The sequence below is a fragment of the Coccinella septempunctata genome, chromosome 5 (assembly GCF_907165205.1).
Source record: "Coccinella septempunctata chromosome 5, icCocSept1.1, whole genome shotgun sequence".
Classification (NCBI taxonomy): Eukaryota; Metazoa; Arthropoda; class Insecta; order Coleoptera; family Coccinellidae; genus Coccinella; species Coccinella septempunctata.
Genome location: NC_058193.1, coordinates 34,290,140 through 34,310,773, shown reverse-complemented (window position 1 = coordinate 34,310,773; position 20,634 = coordinate 34,290,140). Strand labels below are relative to the sequence as shown.

The following is a 20,634-nucleotide window of genomic DNA, read 5'->3' as shown; positions in this document are numbered from 1 at the left end:
AATTCAAGAGTTATACTTCACTTCTCCATACAGATGTAGACACTTTTTATTTCGAAAGTATTATTATAGTCGTTACATTCATGTGCAATTATTCGGCACCTATTGGTTTAGGCTTTACTGAACTATCTGACAAAGAGAGCGAGTGACCTAACTCTCTGAAGTTTAGAGAGTTAGGTGTTCCTAACTCTCTAAAAGAGAGTTAGGTGTTCCTAACTCTCTAAAAGTAAGAGAGTTTCATCTCATTCTCCTTTCTAAAGCCACCCGGTAAATGACACCTCGTGAGTGTCTGTTTCAAGGGTCAACCTACAATACGTTTCCTGTCAGAAGGGATGTCTTTGAACTTGATTGATCCCAATCAGGTGAATTTGGAAGTTGGCTTTCGTCGCTATTACGTTGTGAAGGCAAAAACGGTTTCCTATCTATAGATAGCAGGATGGAGAGTAGGGACCAAACTTATACCTAGATAAATCTGACCTGACGCAGAGATTTGAGGAAAGATTCAATCTTCCCCCACCCCTCGGCGCTCGGCAGTAATTTGACATAAATGACAGAATCCCTTACCGCCTAAATCTGTGGAAAAATCTTACTATACCACACCGTCAGGATAAAGCTATAAACTTTGTATATTTCCATCCATCTAAATATTTCATTTGATTGAAATTGCTTTTTCATCAACGTCAAGGTATTATTCTTTCTGCCTTCTTCTTCGTTATTGACAAGACATCAGAATCACAAAACGCCGCGCATTGAGACGGTAATGCAAAATTCATTATTGCAACTTATCGTACAGTTACGATATACGAAAAATACAAATTTTCTAAAGTTTTGGCACTGAAAGGAAGAAAAGGCGAAAGTCATCACACATCTTTTTTGGCCACAAATTATGGTTCAAGATATCATTTTCAAAGCTTTTGAGGGCGGGTTTATCGAAAAATTACACCAGTAGACTAACGGCCAACGACATTTCTGACGTCTAATAAACTAATCCTTGTGATATGAAAATCAACATTCTGTTCCCTAATGTGGAGGCTTATTGAGAGATGATTTGAGCGGAATATTTTTTGTAAATTAGGGGAACTGACAAAGTTACTAGGGAATCAAGCTCAAGTTCCAAAAAAAACTGCTGAAATCGGACGAAGGTTCAAAAGAAACTTCGTTGAAGAGAATGCATAATATTGAAAAAAATTCCACGAAATGAAAATGTCGCCAACGGTTAGTCTATCATCCCAACATGATTTAATCAGTGTGTTAATGATTATCATTGATTATATTGGAGTTTTTGTAGAATTAGAGGTTGACTTTAATTTCAAATCGATTTCCACACCGCTGGATGAATGCTGGATAAATTCCGAATTGATTGTTCCCGAAAAAACTTTGAGTTATAATACATGTTAAAAAGAAGTTAGTAAAAAGAATTATCGATATAAAACCTAACATAATGCGAAATTTGCTCAGCAAATTTCAGTCAGGAAAAACAGAAGATATATGAGTGAATTTTGTGTTACCAGATCTTGTTCCTCCAATGGATCAGCATTGTGATAACACACCTATGATTTAATGTCAATTTGTTATAGTCCATCGTCTATTAGCTAAGGAAAAGGTGAAAAATCGCTTTGTTTCACGAAACAGCGCGACGCGCACCGAACTTTTTTTTTTTTCTCATAACTCACCACTGTCCTTTCGGCGTCTCATGAATTACAAGACGCACACAACAAACAATCATAAAAGCGAACAGTTTTGTTATCATCAACAAATTACGTCCAGATTCAACAGTATCCTACATAAAACAGGTGTGTATGTATGTGGTGGGGTGAGTGAAATATACGAATAATCGTCTCCCGATTGTCACAGTTCTTTCTCGATTATGGGAAGACCTTAATGTTTGGCGACAAGTTGGGACCATCCCCATGGCGTCACCTTAGAGATATCTCAACGAGCGAGTTTTGGCATCTAGGGGCGAACTTGTTGGTTCTGTATAGCACCTTGCTCCGTAGCGCGGCGGGTGGACTTGTTGTAAGTCAAGACTTTCGGGTCAGGCATACTCAAAATCGACCATCGTAGGCCAGAAAAGTTTCATCACGCGATATGTGAATAAATATATACCACACCTGAATTATTATAGTCTTGATTTGTGCTTATGACAAAGGAAATGGCAGTCGTTTATCTCACAGCCGATCCTCCTCCTCTTCCTCCTCCTCCACCTCCTCCACGACCCCCTCGTTCTCCTCCCTGTAACCGGGGTGTTCGGATATTGCGTAGTAGTTGCCGTTGTAGATCACCCCCAGCTCCCTGAGCACGTCCCCCCTTATGGTGGCCTTGATAGTCCAGTTGTAACAGTCGTCACTTTCACTTTCGCGGTCTAAACGTTCAACGTCCAGGATCTTCGAACTGAGTCTCTCTAGGATTATGCCGATATCTTTGATGCTCAAGTGACGCTTCTGTTCTACACTAAGTTGATCGATTAACAGCAGGAACTTTTCTGAGGTGACGGCCTCGTCCTCCATCACGGTGTTCTCGGTCTCGCTCTCGGAACTCTCGTGTTCGGACTGCACTGCAAAGGGGAAGCAGAAGGAGCTATTAGTCTTCAGGGGATGGTGCCGGGGTAATGACGGGGAGATCCCATCATTCCTAGCATCGGATCAGATTTCTTAGACTAAGGTAACTCTTATGGTTCAGTGCAAAACCGTATATAAAATAAGGTGAATCGAGAAATGAACTTGCAAAACATCAACCTTCAGAAGGTGATGGCCCTATTGATCACCGAAATTCTATTCACGAGATGGTTTTGGGAGAAATGCAAACAAGAAGAAGCTAGACCTGCTACATACAGACCAATCACTGTGTTGACGTTATCTTCCCCACCATTGGTCGGTCCCTTGCAGCTCACAAGCTCTGGTACAAGAAGAAGAAGCTGGTCAACTTACGAAAAGGATATCAATATTAACATCTGCTGGATCTCAATCCCTTTGTGGGACTAAGAGGGATCTATAAAAGGCAGCTGTTCAATAATAGTGGGCTAACAATAGAAATACTACTGGAGGAACACTTCTGAACTTGCAAAAGCTAAAATATTCGTGGTACCTTCACCAGCTTACATCAAAAACTTTCTGAAGCTGCCATATGAACTGAGCATCTGGTAATGGTGAGACTGCTGACGTGACAATCCATACAAAGATCTTCTTACTGCATGAAAAAGTCCCAGATGAGATATGAAAGCTCTGTGGACCAAAAAATAAACAGCTGATGGTATACATTTGTCCTTATCTGACGAACCAAGGGACTTCTACACTCAACTGATATTTTTCTACTGGTAATAACTGCGAATATTGATTCAGGATGAAGGCTCTACCACTACCGCTTTTGTTCAGAAAATCAATCAATTCGTGGCCTTTGATTCAGGTCCCAATGGTGGCTGAATACTACCAGTGGGTTGCCAGCAATCTGGCTGAATATTTGATGATTGCAGGAATTTTATTTGGTCTTTCCATGGCTTGCATAAATCTCGTTTTGAAAAAATGCTGCTAATTGTTAAGGACTAACCTAAGTGGACCAAGAGGAACTCTATGATCCATTTTCCACCCCAAAGAGAGTTCCTAACCAACCCAGTGTTTTTTGGTCGGTCTTTTGCAGCTCAATAGCTCTGGTATAAGAAGAAGAAGCTGATGAACTTGCCAAAAAGGCATCCATGTTAACACCTGCTGGACCTCAATCCATCAATCAATCAGTTCGTGGCCTTTGATGCCATATATAGCTTCAGGTCCCGCCCTTTTACAGGGAAACTATAGCGGGTTATGAAGAAATTTGGGCTTCATCCATTTGTCAACCTTCATCACAAAAAACCACTCCATGTGTTGGATTGGAACTGAGTGAGCCTTGCAAGATTCACTCACTATTGGCCAGAGGTTAGCCTAATCCATGGTCCCTTGGTTATTGCCTTTATTGAAATAGGAAAGATTGGTTCTTCACTCGCGCACTATGGCTCAATACCACCAGTGAGTTGCCAGCAATCTGGTTGGATATTTGATGATTGTAAGAAATTGATTTGGTCTTCCCATGGCTTGACTCTTGGCTTGAAAAAATGCTGCTAATCGTCAAGACTAACCTTAGTTACTAGTGGACCAAGAGGAACTCTATGATCCAGTTTCCAACCCTAGGAGAATTCCTAACCAACCCAGTTATCTGGTCGGTCTTTTGCAGCTCACAAGCTCTGGTATAAAAAGAAGAAGCTGATGAACTTTCCAAAGGGGCATCTATGTTAACACCTGCTGGACCTCAATCTTGACTTGAAAAAATGCTGCTTATTGTCAAGACTAACTTTTAGTTAATTGTGGAACGAGGAACTCTACGATCCAGTTTTTGTTCTTATCTAATTCAATTCCGAAAGCGTCTTATGCATTTTTTTCTAGAATATCTCAACATACACACCATCGTTTTGGTATTCGGCGAATGAAACATGAAAATCTGAGCGACTTACCATTGTTCTTGTCATGCCCGCCGTTACGGCCGCCACCTTCAACGTCTAAAAAACGCACGTGTCTTGAGGTCGGAGGTTGAGGTGATGTCTGCTGCTGCGCGTCCTGTATGGGCGACGTGGCCACCGACTTATGAACCGCTATCTTCCTGCCCTCCTCGTGCAGCGCGCAGCAGTGGAAGTCGCACTCGACGCCGTTGCTCTGCGGGCTGCCGGCACGCGGCAGGTGCACGTGGTGCGCACACTCGGGCGTGTGCACATGTATGGTGGCGCCCTCCAGCGACGTGCTCTGCTTGGACAGCCTGTGCCCAGATCTGACGTCGTCGTGGTTTATCACAGTGATCTGGGGACTCGCGTAGCGTACCTGCTGCGGACCTGGAAGGGTATTCGGTTGGTGACGGTTTGTTGATGCGAGTTGCGTACACACTTACGAGCCGTACCGTTCGCGAACCGTTCGTTGGATGAAGGTTCACGATCAAACGCCCGTTTGATGGTAGCGAACGAAGAAATGAAGAAAACAATAACCGTTAGTTAAATTGGGGTTGAAAACTGATTGGTACGCTTCATTACTTGTGATCGAGCTTGTGAATTTCTGTAGAAGCATGTGGAACTGTGTTTTACGAACAACGAGGGTCAAAAGATCTCAAACTAGTCATTCAAAGTTCGTCAACAGCTGTCTTGAAGCAGAAGTTACTCATTTAGTTCTTGCAACCTTATCAACTTGGAAACTAACGTTCGTGAATGGTTCAGAGTACTGTTCGCGAACAGTTCAGTACCGTTCACGAACCGTTCGTTGAATAAGGATTTACGATCAAACGCCCGTGTGATGGTAGCAACCCAAGCAATAAAGAAAACAACGACCGCTAGTCATATCGGAGTTGAAAACTGATTGGTACCCTTCAATACTTGAGATCGAGCTTGTGATATACTGTGAAAGCATGAGGAACTGTGCTTTACGAACAACGAAGGTCAAAAGTTCTCAAACTAGTCATTCAAAGTTCGTCAACAGCTGTCTTGAAGGAGAAGTTACTCATTTAGGCCTTGCAACCTTATCAACTTGGAAACTAACGTTCATAAATGGTTCAGAGTAGTGTTCGCGAACAGTTCAATACCATTCACGAACCGTTCGTTGAACAAGTGTTCACGATCGAACGCCCGTTTGATGGTAGCAACCGAAGCAACAGAGAAAACAACGACCGCTAGTCGAATCGGGGTTGAAAATTGATTGGTACCCTTCATTATTTGTAATTGAGCTTGTGATCTACTGTAGAAGCATGCGGAACTGTGCTTTACGAACAACGAAGGTCAAAAGATCCCAAACTAGTCATTCAAAGTTCGTCAACAGCTGTCTTGAAGAGGAAGCTACTCATTTAGTTCTTGCAACCTTCACAATTTGGAAACTAACTTTCATGAAAGGTTCTATGTACTGTTCGCGAACAGTTCAGTACCGTTCACGAACCGTTCGTTGAATGAGGATTCACGATCTAAAGCCCGTTTGATGGTAGCAACCGAAGCAATAAAGAGAACAACGACCGCTAGTCAAATCGGGGTTGCAAACTGATTGGTACCCTTCATTACTTGTGATGGAGCTTGTGATATAATGTATAAGCATGTGGAACTGTGCTTTACGAACAATGAAGGTCAAAAGATCTCAAAGTAGTCATTCAAAGTTCGTCAGCAGCTGTATTAAAAGAGAAGTTACTCATTTAGTTCTTGCAACCTCCACAATTTGGAAACTAACGTTCATGAATGGTTCAGAGTACTGTTCGCGAACAGTTCAGTATCGTTCACGAACGGTTCATTGTGTTCGCTCATTGCTCAAACTCAATTTCATACTAGACAGCTGGAGCTGATTGATGATTCTTTTGCTTTCAGTTTTTTTTTCAGAAGTTCAAACCTCGTTCCAGTCTTTACAACTAATAATTCGCGAACGATTCAGAGTGGACGCTTTGGAGCTCCAATCTTATGAACTGATGGTTAACAAATAGTTATATATGCTACCCAGTTGAAAAATTTAGAATGGTTCAGAGCACATTATTAAGAGCCCGAAACTTCATTCCAATTTTGATTACTAACAGTTCGCGAACGGTTCAGTGCGATTAGCGAACGGTTCGTTGCGGTTCGCTGATTGTTCGAAGCTTCGTTCAAATCTTGATCGAACTTATAGTTCGAGAAAAGGTTCAGAATCCCATTCCAATCTTTAAAAGTGTTAGGCCCGAGAAATCTTTGGAGCAATTCGCCTTTCTACGAACAGTTCCGTTAGATTTGTTTGGAGATCTGACCTGTGACGAATATCGAGAACACAGAATCTTCGCGAACGGTTCCTTCAGTTCACTCCGCTTCGTCCCTAGAACTGACGGTTCTGAATCTACAAATCTAACAGTTCACGAACGGCTCACGAGCGTTTGTAGCGAACGTTCGCGAACGGTTCGGCTCGCGCATGCATACGCACCTTTGGGAGACGAGCCGTTTTGGCCCGCAGACGTTTGGATGACGAGGGGCGGTCGCTTACTTGGAGAGAATTTTCCGGGGGCGGGTGACGGCGCCTCCGAGGAAGCCCTGGAGGGACCCGATCGTTGGTCCCAGTGCAAAACGACGGTGACCCGGCCCTTGTTGTCCATGATCTTCCAGGAGGGCTGCTCATCGTGCAGCTCGAGTGCGTGAATCGTTTCGCAAACGATTTTCGGTATTGCGCTGATTGCTACTGAGGAGAAAGTTCACCAGCTTAGAGAAATCGAGGACAGGCCGCGTCTAGGCGACGCACGAACGCAACGTGCAACGTGCAACGTGCAACTTGCAACGCAACTCGTAACTCCTCGCCAACACAGAAAATCGAACGCGCATGTGAATAGAGATTGAGATACTTTGGATCTAAGCTCATAGACTCTATAATCTTCGCTTTGGATATGGTGGGGACGGCATTGCCGAATCCATGCGAACGTTTTCCAACGGTTCGACAGAGTTGGCCTGCGTTTACAAAGCTGTACATCAAAGGAAGGTTTTTTTTTTTGGTGTGGGGGAGACTGGAAAGAATTCAGTTGATGCTTACGATTCAAGATGGGAAATTTTTTTGAAGGCAACAGAATTCGAGTTGTGTTGCATGTTGCAGTGTATAGCGCATTGAAGTCTCCTTGCAGTGTCATATGATCCACCCCTAGTTTTCCGGTCGTTCGTCTGTCAGAGCCTTTTTTCTTATGAACTAAGAGAAAAGGGTTCGAATCTGGTATATACAGGGTGTAATACGTAATTGGACAAACTTGGTCTAGGAGTAGGTCATCTTGGCGATTCTAAAAATAACAGGGGGCTTTAACTCCGAAAATGGGGTGCTCCTGGCAAAAATAAAACATAGGGGTCGCTCACAGTTATATTGAGTTCTGGACATTCTGTATCGTAAACTGTGAAATTATCTGAAGAAATTATTGTCCCATGTTTTATCTCAATAATTTCGGAAAATAAAAGCATAATCATATGCTTTTCTTTCAGCAGTGGATTTCGGAAATGTAATCGTGAGAAAAACGTTGCTTTTTTCCATTTATTATCTATCTTTCAGGAGAAACAGTTTACGAGGATGTATTGATATCTAGTTAGCCTAGGCCAGTTCCATGCATAAAAAAAAATTGCGTCACCGTAGCAACGAACAATAACTCATTAGAAGTGTCAGTGTGAAGTTTGAGGTCAAAAAAGCGAACCAGAGTTACGCAATGAATTAAATCAAAGAAGATGCCACCGAAATTGTGAAAATCGAAAAATTGGAGTATTGAGCCATCATCAAGTACTAAGGGCTAAAACGGATATCTGAAGTACTGAATATTTCATACGAACGAGTTCATCACATAGTTCACGTTAATTTGGACATGAGAAAAATTGTTGCAAAATGGAACCCCAAATGTTTGAATGTTGACCAAAAGCGTGCAAGGGTAGAAGCATCGCGTTGGATATGTGCTCGATTTGAAAACGATGTAGACTTCTTAAACCGAATTGTTACTATGGATGGGACTTGGGTACATTTCTACGATCTAGAAACAAAGCAACAATCGATGGAATGGAGGAGAATATGTTGAGTAATAAAATATTTTGACATTGAAATTTTGTTTGGTTCTATAGTAGGCTAAGAATTTTTCAATATATCCTCGTATGATCTCAGTTTAGACTCGTTTGGATGTCAACTATCCTTGGACTAAGTTTGTTCCATTCATTTAAGAAAACCCTGTATATTTCAAGAGTTGGTTCCCCTAAGTTTAATCTAATGAAGACTGTTTTCGGGAGAACTGAAAGGAAAACATTTCAACCTTGGCTATCACACTTTCCTTGGTGTAAATTTTGGCTAAAAACCATTAAATTTCCCAAAAAGATTTCAGGTTCTCTTAAAACCGATAATTTTCCCACAATCTTTTCCCAAATTCCGAATGTTTCCTGCGCACCTGCTTTGATGACATCCACGCCGGCGGGTAACCATCGTTCGCCTGGTCTGAGAAGAAGAAGCACCGAGTTGGCGGGCAGAGTCCTGAAGTACTCCCCGTCCTCCACCTGGGTGCCGTCGCTCTCCAACACCACCCTCACAGGCTCCCCCAACGATACGCCTAGCTTGTCTCTGCCCCTCTGCACTAGCTCATCTAGACTGCCCACCACCAACCCCTTCCGAACGCTACGACGTCCGTCCCATAATTTGAAGGGTCTCTTTCCGCGGGACTCCTGCAAAAAAAAAGAGAAAAATGTTATTGAGTAAGAGTTGAACATCCGGGTGAAGATTTTGTACAAGAGAAAATTTTCCTTGGCGATAGGGCCCTATTGCTTCAACCTTAATTGCAACTTTTTGCTTTGTCCTCTATCATAGTCGTCCTATCATCAAGTTCTTTCAATAACTGTTTTAGAATTTACACACATCTAAAAATATAGGCATCAAAAATGTCTTATTGTTTGAGTACTTCCGCCATTTTGCAACAGCATTGAATTTGTACGTACAAATTTGTTTCTTTCTGTGATGAACGATCAATAATTTGAACGATTCACATTCAACTGAAGAACTTTCTTCCCTTCTGCAGTCTCTTCATAAAAAACTTGGTTTTACGGTTCGACATTTTGAATAAAACGAAATATTAAATATGATTTGAGTGTTATAGCTCGATTTGTGCTATTTTTGCTGTATTGGTTTCTAATGTTATGGTTGTTACTTTAAGTAACATATTTCATTTATGAATGAGAATGATTCCGTAAAGATTTTCTATGGCTTGAGTGATAGGAACTAAATAAATAAAAGAATATCAAGAATACGCGCTTTCGCCATTTCGTAACCATACTGAAATTTTTCTCTACCACTAGAAAAAGTCTGGATTTAAATTTGTGCAACCAGTGTTTCTTCCATGACGTCGATGAACAGTTCATTCTACAGATCTTCGCCATTGATAGTTTTCCTCCCAGTAAAAAAAAAATATAGACACCGTCAAAGTTAGGGGAAAAAACAAAGTATCAGTTTCATCAAGTAGGTATCGGCCACATCAACCCTATATTTTTATTCGGGACACTCTGTGGTGTGAATTTTAAATACGAACACTCAGATTTTGCTCAATCTTTTCTCAATATCTCTTTCTCAAGCCTTTTACCTAACACGTCCCAAACATGCTCGATTGGAAAACCTTCTGGCCATTACTAATCAAGGTGCTGTAATTTCTTTCAAAATTGAGCTATTGCTGTGAAAATAAACAGGAAATATTCAGAAAAGATGCCGCAATATCTGAGTACTTTTAAATATTTTCGTCTTCATCAAATCACCACACAGGGTGTTCTGAATAAGAGCTTACTTTTCATTCTTTTGTTGCTCCTTGTGCATACCAAGAAACGAAGTAATTGAAGACGTAATCTAAATAGTCATATTTACGAAGAATCGAGCTATAATTCAAAAAAAAGCATTGATGAAATTGGCCAAAGGGTTGAAGGAAAAATGAAAAATTTTGTTGATAGTTTGTTCGTTCCCCTAATTTTGTCGGTGTGTACACTTCAATTGTTTTGTGACACTAGCGCTTTCGCCATCTTGCAACTACATTGAATTTGTACGAGCATTTTTTCTTCATGGGATGTATGACCGAAATTTTGTCTTCGTGAGATGGATGAACAGTCTCTTGAACATTTTTTTAATGATTAGAGAATAATTTAGATGAGAACACATTATTGTTGAACTTTCAATGGGTTTATTATCCGATAAGAAAAATAAATGAATGAACAGTTAATTAACTTAATTCATCTTTAACAATTCATGTCGAAAACTTGCTATTTGAAATATTCGCTGAGCTCATAAAAGGACTAAGGCTTCCACCTCTTTCATGAAGTGAGAATATTTAAGGTAAAATTGGGAATTTTTCAGAGCACAGCCCACTTAGACAAATCTTTCGGTTTTTTCAACTCCAAATACAGGATGTTCCCGGAGTTTCAAGATAAGATATGATCCCATTTTGAGCGAGGACAATCTGAACCTTTCCCGATAAAATTAAAAAAAAAAATTGCACACTATACCTGCAACACACCCATTTCGGGGAAATCCTCTCGTAACACGCGGCAGCGGTGCCTTATCACGGAACACGACAGTCCGCCTCTATCTAGCGGTTCCCGCGGACCGTTCTCGTCAGCATCCCAAAGCGACCTGAGATTCCTGACCTATTCCACACCTACAACCCTGCCGCCCGTGCTGCGACCGCACTCCGCGAGAATGCGCCGTTGCCGCGTCTGTCGCTTTTTACCCGCGATCTCCGAACTTTCGGCTAGGTGGCGCGAATTGAATTTTTTCTACTGATGATTAGTGGGCCGATAAAGTCCGGTGGTAGATTAGATGTTGTCGATGGGGGCCCCCGATGCGGTGGTGGTCGCCGGGGCAGGGTTGTGTGCGGCGCGCTGAGACATCGGGGTCAATGTATGTTTGATAAGTGGGTCAGTGAACCTCGTATCGGATGCCCTGATTTTCCGAGGGGGTGGCGTGCAGTCTTTCTCATCTGGAAACCGATAGTTGTGCCTATTTCGCTGGGTTACTTTCGATTAGGTCATAAATGATGTATTTCGGACGTATTTGAATCGGTATAAGATCGTTTCCAGCCGATTTTTTAGTAGAAACAGGGTTGGGACCCAAGTAATTGGAGGGTGAGTTTTTGAAGACGTGATAACAGACGAAATGAATTTTTTTCGAGAAAATGCTACGACACGTTGATTTTTAATTAAAGAGGAACAACTTTTAAGATTGAATTTTTGACCCTATCGTTTCAACCCTTAGTGTTACAACCCCAACCCCTAATTTTGAATAGGGAAGATGGGGTGAGTGATACCTCATTTGAAAGGTCTTTTTATTCCGAGTTTTCCAAACTTAATTTTTCTTCATTCTCTCCATTCGTTTTCGAGATATTCAAATCTAAATTTTGTACACTACTAGTCATTTCGTTGAATATGCTGGGTGTTTCGAACAAACTCTCACTCATTTATTTTGCCATTTACCAGACATCGAAATATTACTGTTTGATTTATTGGTTTATTCCTTGACAGAAAGAATTGAAATACATAATATTTTTCAAGAAAAACTAGTGAGAAACTGTTGTTTATCATCAAAATCAAAGGATAATGTATTACAAATTCTGTGTATTAACACAGCATGCTCAAAGGCAAAACCAACGTTGATTCAAATTCAAATGTGAATATTTTGGAAACGAATGGATTAAATGATGAAAAATCAAATTTGCTGAACTCAGAATAAAAATACCTTTCGAATGAGGCATCTCTCTTCCTATCATTCCTATTCAAAATTTAGGGGTTGGGGTTGTAAAACTAAGAGTGGAAACGAACGGTTGTGAATTTGTTCTCAGAAGTTTTCCTTCTCGAATCAAAAATTGACTTATCCAAGTATTTTTCCAAAATAAATTCATTCCACCTGTAATCCCATCTGTTTAGTTTTCAAAAGCCCATCCTGTATAATGCTTCACCATTTTGAGATTGTTTCGAATTCTCAGAGCTTCATCCATAAATTCCATCACGATGGAGTGTAGCATTATCGTTCAAAAATAATAAATGCTCAATGGCAACAAAGCAATAATATTTTCAATGACTTGCTCTATTATGTGAATCTGTGCAATCATGGTAGCATCCAGCAACTCAAGACAATGAGGGATCACTGTGAAATTATTGTCAGGATGTTTCAACACCAACATTCCATCTCATAAACATAAAATTATACACATGAAGATTAATAAAAAGTATATAAGTACAAGTACCAATTTCAATACATGTGTTGCAAAATGGTGAAGGAGCTAGGTACTCTAAAGTCGGTCTAATGCTAAGTTCAATGTATTATTATGTATACAGCCCAACTGCAATTCCTAGGCTAGTGTTTTATAGTAAATGATAGCTTTAAGTTGTCCCATTTCAGAAACGAAAAATTGCTATATGTATCAGAATGCGTTCATCAATAAGGATTTGAGAGATATCCATTTGTCAATCATTGTGTGGGTCTTGACTGTGAAGCTTCTGAATTGTTTTTACCAGAATCACCGTAAATCCAATGAGTTACTTTAAATTGTTTTAATTAATTCTTATTCCATCAGAAGTAGCCGAATATCAATCTCAGGTGTCATGAAATCTTATTATTCACTGTCGAGACCACATGATTTCTGAAGACAACAACAAATATCCTAACCTAAATTTGGGAAATTTGACGGACGATTCAGACAATTATTGATCTCTAAACAGACCACAATAACTATCTTTGAAGCTCAAAAATCAACTTGAAAAACTTTCTTTCTGGAAGCCCATAAGTGTTTATCGAACTGATCATTTCAAATCAATACAAAGGAAATGTAATCATCAGTTGACTCATATATCGAAAAATACGTTAAATGGCAGAAAATAATTACAATTTAAATGATTAATTCCATGATCAGGTGATAGTTGATGTGCTAACGAAACTATGCAAATAAAGAGTCAGTTTTATGATGCTGCAGCGATATGAATTGGAAATCAAAAACATCTTTGTCATTTTTTATTTTCCTATTTAGGTATTCTCTTCTCAGGATCAACATTTTCAGTTAAATTCAGAGTGAAAACGACCAGTTTCCAGAAATGAAAATTTCAAATGATGGCAATGATCACACGATCAGATCGAATGCCGAAATCCGACCGCCTTAGATCTCCGCCAGCGCAAGAATGCCCTCAACTACACTCGTACGCAATTCTAATCGTTAACAACCCATCAAAAGTTTATGAATGAAAACGCATCCTCCACCCATAAATATTCCTCTCGAAGCTCGTTGATCACACGCGATTTCGTGCATGCACACCTTGTTATCCTCGAAAAAATCAATCTGGAGGAGAGACACTACGTCAAAAACAATATTGGTCATCTTAGGAACCCAACCCACAAAGGAGAGGCTCCTTTTGAAGGTGCAGAATGCGGCTTTATAAAAAAAATTCTTTATCTATCAAGTTGACGGTTCGAACGAAGGCCCATCGTGCATCTGAGGAACGGGAGAGCCTGAATGGAGGTGAGAATGTTGCGTTTGTTGTTGGTTAAGGGTGAGTGTCAGTTTTGAAGAGATGTGTCGTGTCAGAACATCTTGAGGAGGGTGGTTATGGGCTGGATGCTTGTTTTATGTTGGTTTTTGGAAGGCGATCGTTGGAGATATAGGCGCTAAACTTCCGTCATAGAGCCATAGCTATCGTACCTCTCTTGCCATCACGGCATCTTCTATGACGCGGCCAGCTCAGCGCCGCACGTACAAACACTAGCACTACACCACAACATCACGTTTTGAAGGCCCCATTCGCCTATTTTCGTCCATTCTGATCCAAAATGCAATCAAACTGCGATGACCCCTCAAAACAGCAACCCTGCGAACTGCCCGACTAGCGCGCCACCTACTGTCATAGCATAGTAGGCGATCGATTGCGTTGGCGGAAGGAAGGTGCGGCGGCGGCCCGAATCGCGCACTCCTGCCGTTGCTGCGCGCACGCCCAGCAGGACTCCGCCTTCCTTACGCGACCAGCTTCACTTGCGACAACTTCAGTGGGCTCGGCGGGGGCTAGGACTCGTTTTTTGAGGCACATGATGCGTACGACGCCGCTGGAGTTGCCTCAGTGATCTTTCTCAGACACTGAGATCCAATGGAAGCAGTTTGAATTCAATCCAAGACAGTTTTGGTGTCAAAATCATCAGAGATATAACTTTGAAGAAGTCCTGGAAGTTAAAATCATATAATTTATTCTGATTCTTTCAGTGCCACATCAAAACAATATTTTAACTTCCATCCAACTCCCACTATCTGCGAAATAATCAATGTAATGGATTTTACCTTCTTTCCCTCGGCAGAAACTTTTGGCTTCAACCACACCAAATCAACTGGTGGTAATTGGCTTATGTGTCCTACATGAAATTTATATGAGAACCTCCTAATCCATTTGTGGTAGGTCTATGTGCCATTTTGCAAACTAAGCCAGAACCCGGAAGAAACCTAAAGACTTGTTCAATAATAAACTGCTCATCAAAAGTTGAGGAAGATACGTATATTTCGTATCATCTTAATATTTTTTGGTGGAACACATTGAGTGCAAGTGGTCCATTCATTTAATGTTGGCCAAAGAGTAGTTTACTCTCACAGTATTTTGCCACTATTCGTCAAAGACCCATTAGTGGTAGACCCTGTGATACTGCTGCTGTATATTTTGAGTTGCTGATCTCAAACTCTTACAGCTAGGTTCAACTCGTAATGCTTTGTCAACCAAATCATCTTAGGGTTATGTATGAGAGAAAGAGAACGGAAAACCTAGCTAAGTTATCCCCCAAATAATCTACCAGTATATAATTCATGCACTGACACATACACCACGTGCTACTATGCCACTAGAAAACTTTCAACTCTTCAGGTGGGAAGACAGCCTCTAAGCACAAACAGAATGCAATGTCAGTGTCCTCAATTCTTCAGAACAGTCGGAAGACATTCCCATGAAGTCAATCGTGGGGTCATCGTGAAGCTTGTTAAAGAGCTACATTCTCTCGAGAAACAAGATATTTCTCATCATAAACTATTCGTAAACTTCGTTATATTTTAATTCTCTTTATGAACAAACCCACTAAACTCATCCACAAGACAAGAGAAGATCAACAGCAACCCAAGAGGGATCAGCACCATCAGCAGTTGTGTCGTTAATATTTGATGAACCCCCGTATATTGACGTGGAAAGTAGGTGGACGCACAAAGAAGAAGAAGATTACCTATACGTCAAAATGTAGGTCAATGTCACCTTCAAAACATCAACATAGTTATGTCAACAATGAACCTAGTCAAAGTCAACATGGATTTGCGATCGAACAAACAATAATGAGTTCCTAATAATAATTTTATTCGCCATTTACTTAATGAAAAATTCTATAAAAACGGGCTCAGCTAGACCGATCACTCAGTTCAGATATTACTGTTATGTAAAACTTAAATGAATAATACGCAACCCCCATGTGGCTCTGTGGCGGCCTCCAAAATATTCCACATTTCAAAAGTAAATATTCCGGTTTATCTACCTTTCTCAAATATTTACTTATTGAATATTTCAGGAACCTCCGTTGTTCTTCATCATGATGAGGTTCAACATAAGAGTAGCTCTGTTTTTGGTTACCCTATTGGGTTTTTTCACTATATTTTCAATGTGGTCTCTATGTGGAGACAGACATTTTAAGGAATGGAATAGTTTGGATAAACAGAAGGAGTTTATAGGCACTGAAGAAATAGACTGTTTCATTAACAACGATTATGTTATTGGCTGCAGGAAGGAGGGCGATGAGGTTTTCCTTCCGTTTTCGTTTTTGAAGAAGTATTATGAAGTTTATGGGAAAGTAATCAATGTTGATGGTGTAGAAAGATTTGAGTGGTCCCATAACAGTTACAATAAGATATATTATCCTAAAGGGAGGTATGACCCCAGAGGTGTTTTCATGTATTTTGAAAACTATAATGTTGAAATGAGGGAAAGAGTGAAATATGTTAGTGCGATAGAAGGAGTGCCTATTTCAACTCAATGGGGTAGTCATGGTTATTTCTACGCTACCCAAATAGCACAGTTTGGATTATCTCATTACAGTAAAAATCTTACTGATCCAGAGCCTAGAAGAAAAACTGTTGAGGATTCTTATAGGAATTCAGCCAAATGGACTGTGCCACCTGAGTCATTTCTCGAAAGAACATTTGATAGCAATGTCACTAGTAATATTTTGAGGTTTCGTACTGGAGACCACATTTCAGATATGATATATTTGAAAATGGATCATGTATTAGATTTTGTACTAAGCGTTAATTTGATGCTTGGAGGGAATAGTACTTTAACTGTTGTGATGCAAAATAGGGAGAAAGGAGATGTTTATAATCTGCACTATATGGGAACTGATGTCCCAATAACAGCACAGGTAAGTAATTTATTGTTAATTTGAGGTTACTTTGTTCAAATTTATCATTTATTTTAATAGGATAACAATATTTACCATGGCATAGGTAGTTTTCAAGAATGGCGCAAAATAGTTAGAGATTTAATTGTTGATCTAGACAAGGGACTGAGTTTGATGAGGGAGAAAACGAAACATAAACGGATACCTAGATCTAAGTTGAAAGTAACCGCTATTTTACTTTTTGGTTTTGGGTCTATTGCCAACTTAACCCTCTCCACATCGGAACATATGACGAATTTTTACAGTGCCGCTGAGTGGTTTGTTAAATATCAAGATGCCAATGGGGGTTGGCCGATTCCTGTGAGAAGACATCTGGCCAGTGGTTTTTCAGATTTGGAACCAGGTAAATGAAACATGGTGAATTGCTGAATCTATTCATTTCAGATGAAGATGTGTGTTTTAGATAATAAGGAATCAATGTTTTATTCCAGGCTGGTATTCCGCTATGGGACAAGGGCATGCTCTCTCTGTCTTGTCCAGAGCATACTATCACTCCGGCGATGCTAAGTATTTGGTGGCAGCAATGGCAGGTTTGAAACCCTATTCACTTCCTAGTTCAAAAGGCGGCGTTCTTACTTCATTTTTAAATAAGTACTCCTGGTATGAGGAATATCCGACGAATCCTCCATCTTTCGTTTTGAACGGATTCATTTACTCGCTCTTAGGGCTGTACGATCTTATTAAAATTGCACCTCGAGGCCAAGCGGACTTAGCTAAAGAACTTTTCGAAGACGGGGTAGTTTCCTTGAAAAGTATGATCACGTTATTCGACATGGGTAGCGTTACCTCATACGATTTGAGACATTTTACATTAGGTATAGCGCCGAATCTTGCACGATGGGACTACCATGCTACCCACATCAATCAGTTGTTGTTATTAGGGAAGTTATTGAACGAATCGGTTTTCACAGTGACTGCCGAAAGGTGGATTGGCTATATGAACGGTAAAAGGGCACCGCATAATTGAGTTCATTGATTGAATACGCATACTTTCACTCTTTAGCCTGACGAGAAGTCTTATGATTGATGTTGGTTTGTAGCAGACTTGCCAATTTTGTGTTAACGTTTTGGGATTTCTTTTTCCACATAGGAAATACGGTTGAAATGAGTGTCATTACTCCATTTTTTCCCTTGTGAGAATTACGAACTGATTATCGATATATTTACGCAAATACGGAATCTTTCTTTTTGGATAATGTCATTTTATCTTTGGGGTAAGTTGGTGAATAGGAAAAAAAATTAAGAAGTTTGGGGATTTTTCAAATACTCCTGGTAATTTTGAGTTGATGTGGACGATAATTGATGAAAAAACCATAATAATAATAAGGCAATGGAGTTGACGCCTTAAATAATACAATAAATACAAAAGTATTTAACCACAGAGAACGTGTATGTGTAGCCAACAAAGAAGAGTAGAGGTTTCGCTCTTTTTAGAGCTCATCGGTTCCGCATAAATCCAGAAACTTAATCGATATCAGTGGATGATGTAATTTTTCGCATTTCTAACATTTTTTTAAAAATATCAAACAGTGAAGTTGAGGACAGACATGTGTTAAAGAATTTGCATGAATCAGAGGTTATTAAAGGGTTATAGTCTATAGACAATCATTTCGATATAAGATCGCAGTTCATACACGAATTCGTTATGTCTTCAGATTCAAATTTTAAAAAATCGGATCAGTTCGTAAGATTCTTCAGAAACGAATAAACATGAAATTGGGAGTCTGTTGATTTCTTCTGTGATATAAGAATGTATTGTATTTGATGGCACTTTATTAATGGAACGCATCATATCCTAAGTTTTATTTCTTTATTTATTGAAATTCTACAATTTCATAGAGAGGTTTTGATTTATTTTTAATTGTTGAACTATAAAACTGTTGAGTATTGGAGGAACTTTAGAGACGATGGATTCTTCAACATGTTTCGATTCGATTTTCGTCGAATTTTTTTAACGGCAACTTAAACGTTAAGGTTGTGTTGATTCGAGTTTCGGCATTCGTCTATAATTTGTATTTACGTTTGGAACTCGAGAATGGGTTCAGGTTGAGAGTATTATTTTTTCGCTTTACTTAAATATTATTTAATTTGCTACTAGCTATACCTTAAACATGTCGATAGCAAGCTATTTTATTTTTATATTTTAATTCACTTCGCGTACAAGGTTCAGGTGTGGGTTTCTTTCATGAAAATTGTAACTCCTAAGAGAAAACTATTTTTCGCGAAACTATAGATTTCGATAATAATCATTCCACGAGCTCATGAATAGAAGGACCAATGCTTTGAATTTTCATTTCGCTTTTTGACAACTAACCGAATTTTATGCTGATGAATATGTACGCCAGCATTAAGTCATTTCGTTTCTTGCCTAATCTTAGACGTCAATTATAGAATAATCTCTTTGTTTTGTTGCGTTTTCAAGTTATTGTATATTTGTAAAGAGCTATTTAACCATAGAATTTATGTACAGGGTTGCCCAAATATCTTGCATCCATTGTAAAAAGAACCTATAGAAAAACTTCAATTGGTAGTTGCCTGTGAAGTGTTAGTGATATATTTGACTTTCTTTGATCCAAATCAGTGAATAAATAGATGGCCGTCTTCCTTTTTTCACAAATAATAATAAATGCTTACGTTCATTTTACTTTTGTTGTTTTATAAGAATATCATCAAGTAATCTTGAACACAATTAACAGAAATTCTCTGATTTGGAAATTAATATAGTAGAACTTTCAATAATGTATCGTAACAAAAGCTTTTCAGTTGAAAAATAACTTTTATCTTAATCATTTGATTCCTAAATCAAAATTTGTTAGTTTTTTAACAAAAAAGTATTGCCTACCAAAATTTCGTTCAAGAGATTACTGGAAAAAACTATACTTCTGTTTGTTCATTACAATGACGAATTCATCAATCTGAATTTTTTATTCAGTTGCTAGTGATGTGATATTTATTCGGATAATATTATTTCAATAGATTTATATCTATGAGGAATTAATCTATTGTATATAACTTTCAATGACATGCTAACAAATATGTAGTAATTGGATTGCATCTTTTTCTTATACAGTATGGGAATCTTGCAGTTCTCTAAAATTTGAACGAATTGATGATTTTATGGTTACATAATTGTTGAATACGTCTTACGACGTACATCTTGTTTTTACTCGCACATTCCACTGACTTAAATTGTTTTTCATCTCTTGTTAATTTTTGTTTTCGTCGATAATTTTCAGATTTTTTCGTTGAAATTCTGTTTCTGCTGAACATTGTATCGTTGATGATCAATCTGTCTTCGATTTTTTTATGTACTTTAAAATTCTACTCTAGGAACTGCATAGTTGATGGAGATAATTGACTGAGACAATAAATTAGCAAAAATATATTACCTATGTAAAAAAAGGTTTATCAATTCTTTACCTAAATCAAAGCCTGCGTGCTTATTCCTCATATACATATGTCAACGATGTTCATGAACCACCCTGGATCTGAAAAGCGGGTGCAATATTGGTGAATTGAAAGAAAAACGCCCCTATTTTTCAGCCCTCCTTCAGATGAAAGGCGAAAAACTACAGAAGAATTTTCAAGTGAAATCGAAATTTCTCTATGACAATTTCGAATCCTACATCTGACAGCTTCAGCATTGAAAGAAGTGGAAAAAACGTCAAAATTTCATGTACAACACTCGAATTAAATGGGGATATTT

General features: G+C 39.2%; 2 protein-coding genes across 4 annotated transcripts; one reads left to right on the top strand and one right to left on the bottom strand.

Moving 5' to 3' along the window:
- Positions 1–226: 226 nt before the first annotated feature.
- LOC123314241 lies at positions 227–14,791 on the bottom strand. Of its 2 annotated transcripts, none has more exons than XM_044899400.1 (5): positions 14,161–14,791; positions 8,893–9,163; positions 6,924–7,175; positions 4,475–4,846; positions 227–2,551 (listed from the first exon to the last, which is right to left on the bottom strand). In XM_044899400.1, the coding sequence occupies exons 1-5, from the start codon at positions 14,170–14,172 to the stop codon at positions 2,166–2,168; spliced, it is 1,293 nt and encodes a 430-aa protein (XP_044755335.1). In that variant the 5' UTR covers positions 14,173–14,791; the 3' UTR covers positions 227–2,165. The 2 variants fall into 2 exon arrangements, with proteins under 2 accessions (XP_044755335.1, XP_044755336.1); XM_044899401.1 differs by having other exon boundaries at positions 6,984–7,175.
- A 944-nt stretch (positions 14,792–15,735) lies between these two features.
- LOC123314239 (D-glucuronyl C5-epimerase B) lies at positions 15,736–20,601 on the top strand. 2 transcript variants are annotated; one of them, XM_044899395.1, is made up of 5 exons: positions 15,736–15,988; positions 16,044–16,889; positions 16,950–17,271; positions 17,360–17,458; positions 20,472–20,601. In XM_044899395.1, exons 1-5 carry the CDS (start codon positions 15,926–15,928, stop codon positions 20,558–20,560), a joined length of 1,419 nt encoding a protein of 472 aa, XP_044755330.1. In that variant the 5' UTR covers positions 15,736–15,925; the 3' UTR covers positions 20,561–20,601. The 2 variants fall into 2 exon arrangements, with proteins under 2 accessions (XP_044755330.1, XP_044755328.1); XM_044899393.1 differs by lacking the exon at positions 20,472–20,601 and having other exon boundaries at positions 15,738–15,988; positions 17,360–18,590.
- Positions 20,602–20,634: the final 33 nt, after the last annotated feature.

What these genes read in the sequence shown, in the direction of transcription:
- LOC123314241 (XM_044899400.1), bottom strand. An exon ending in AAACGGCTCGTCTCCCAAAG is followed by an intron (nt 4,847 to 6,923) that starts GTGCGTATGCAT and finishes ATACCCTTCCAG; the next exon opens with GTCCGCAGCAGGTACGCTAC. An exon ending in CGGGCATGACAAGAACAATG is followed by an intron (nt 2,552 to 4,474) that starts GTAAGTCGCTCA and finishes TCCCCTTTGCAG; the next exon opens with TGCAGTCCGAACACGAGAGT.
- LOC123314239 (XM_044899393.1), top strand. Translation starts at nt 15,926, where the DNA reads ATGAATAATACGCAACCCCCATGTGGCTCTGTGGCGGCCTCCAAAATA. An exon ending in ATGTCCCAATAACAGCACAG is followed by an intron (nt 16,890 to 16,949) that starts GTAAGTAATTTA and finishes TTATTTTAATAG; the next exon opens with GATAACAATATTTACCATGG. An exon ending in TTTTTCAGATTTGGAACCAG is followed by an intron (nt 17,272 to 17,359) that starts GTAAATGAAACA and finishes GTTTTATTCCAG; the next exon opens with GCTGGTATTCCGCTATGGGA.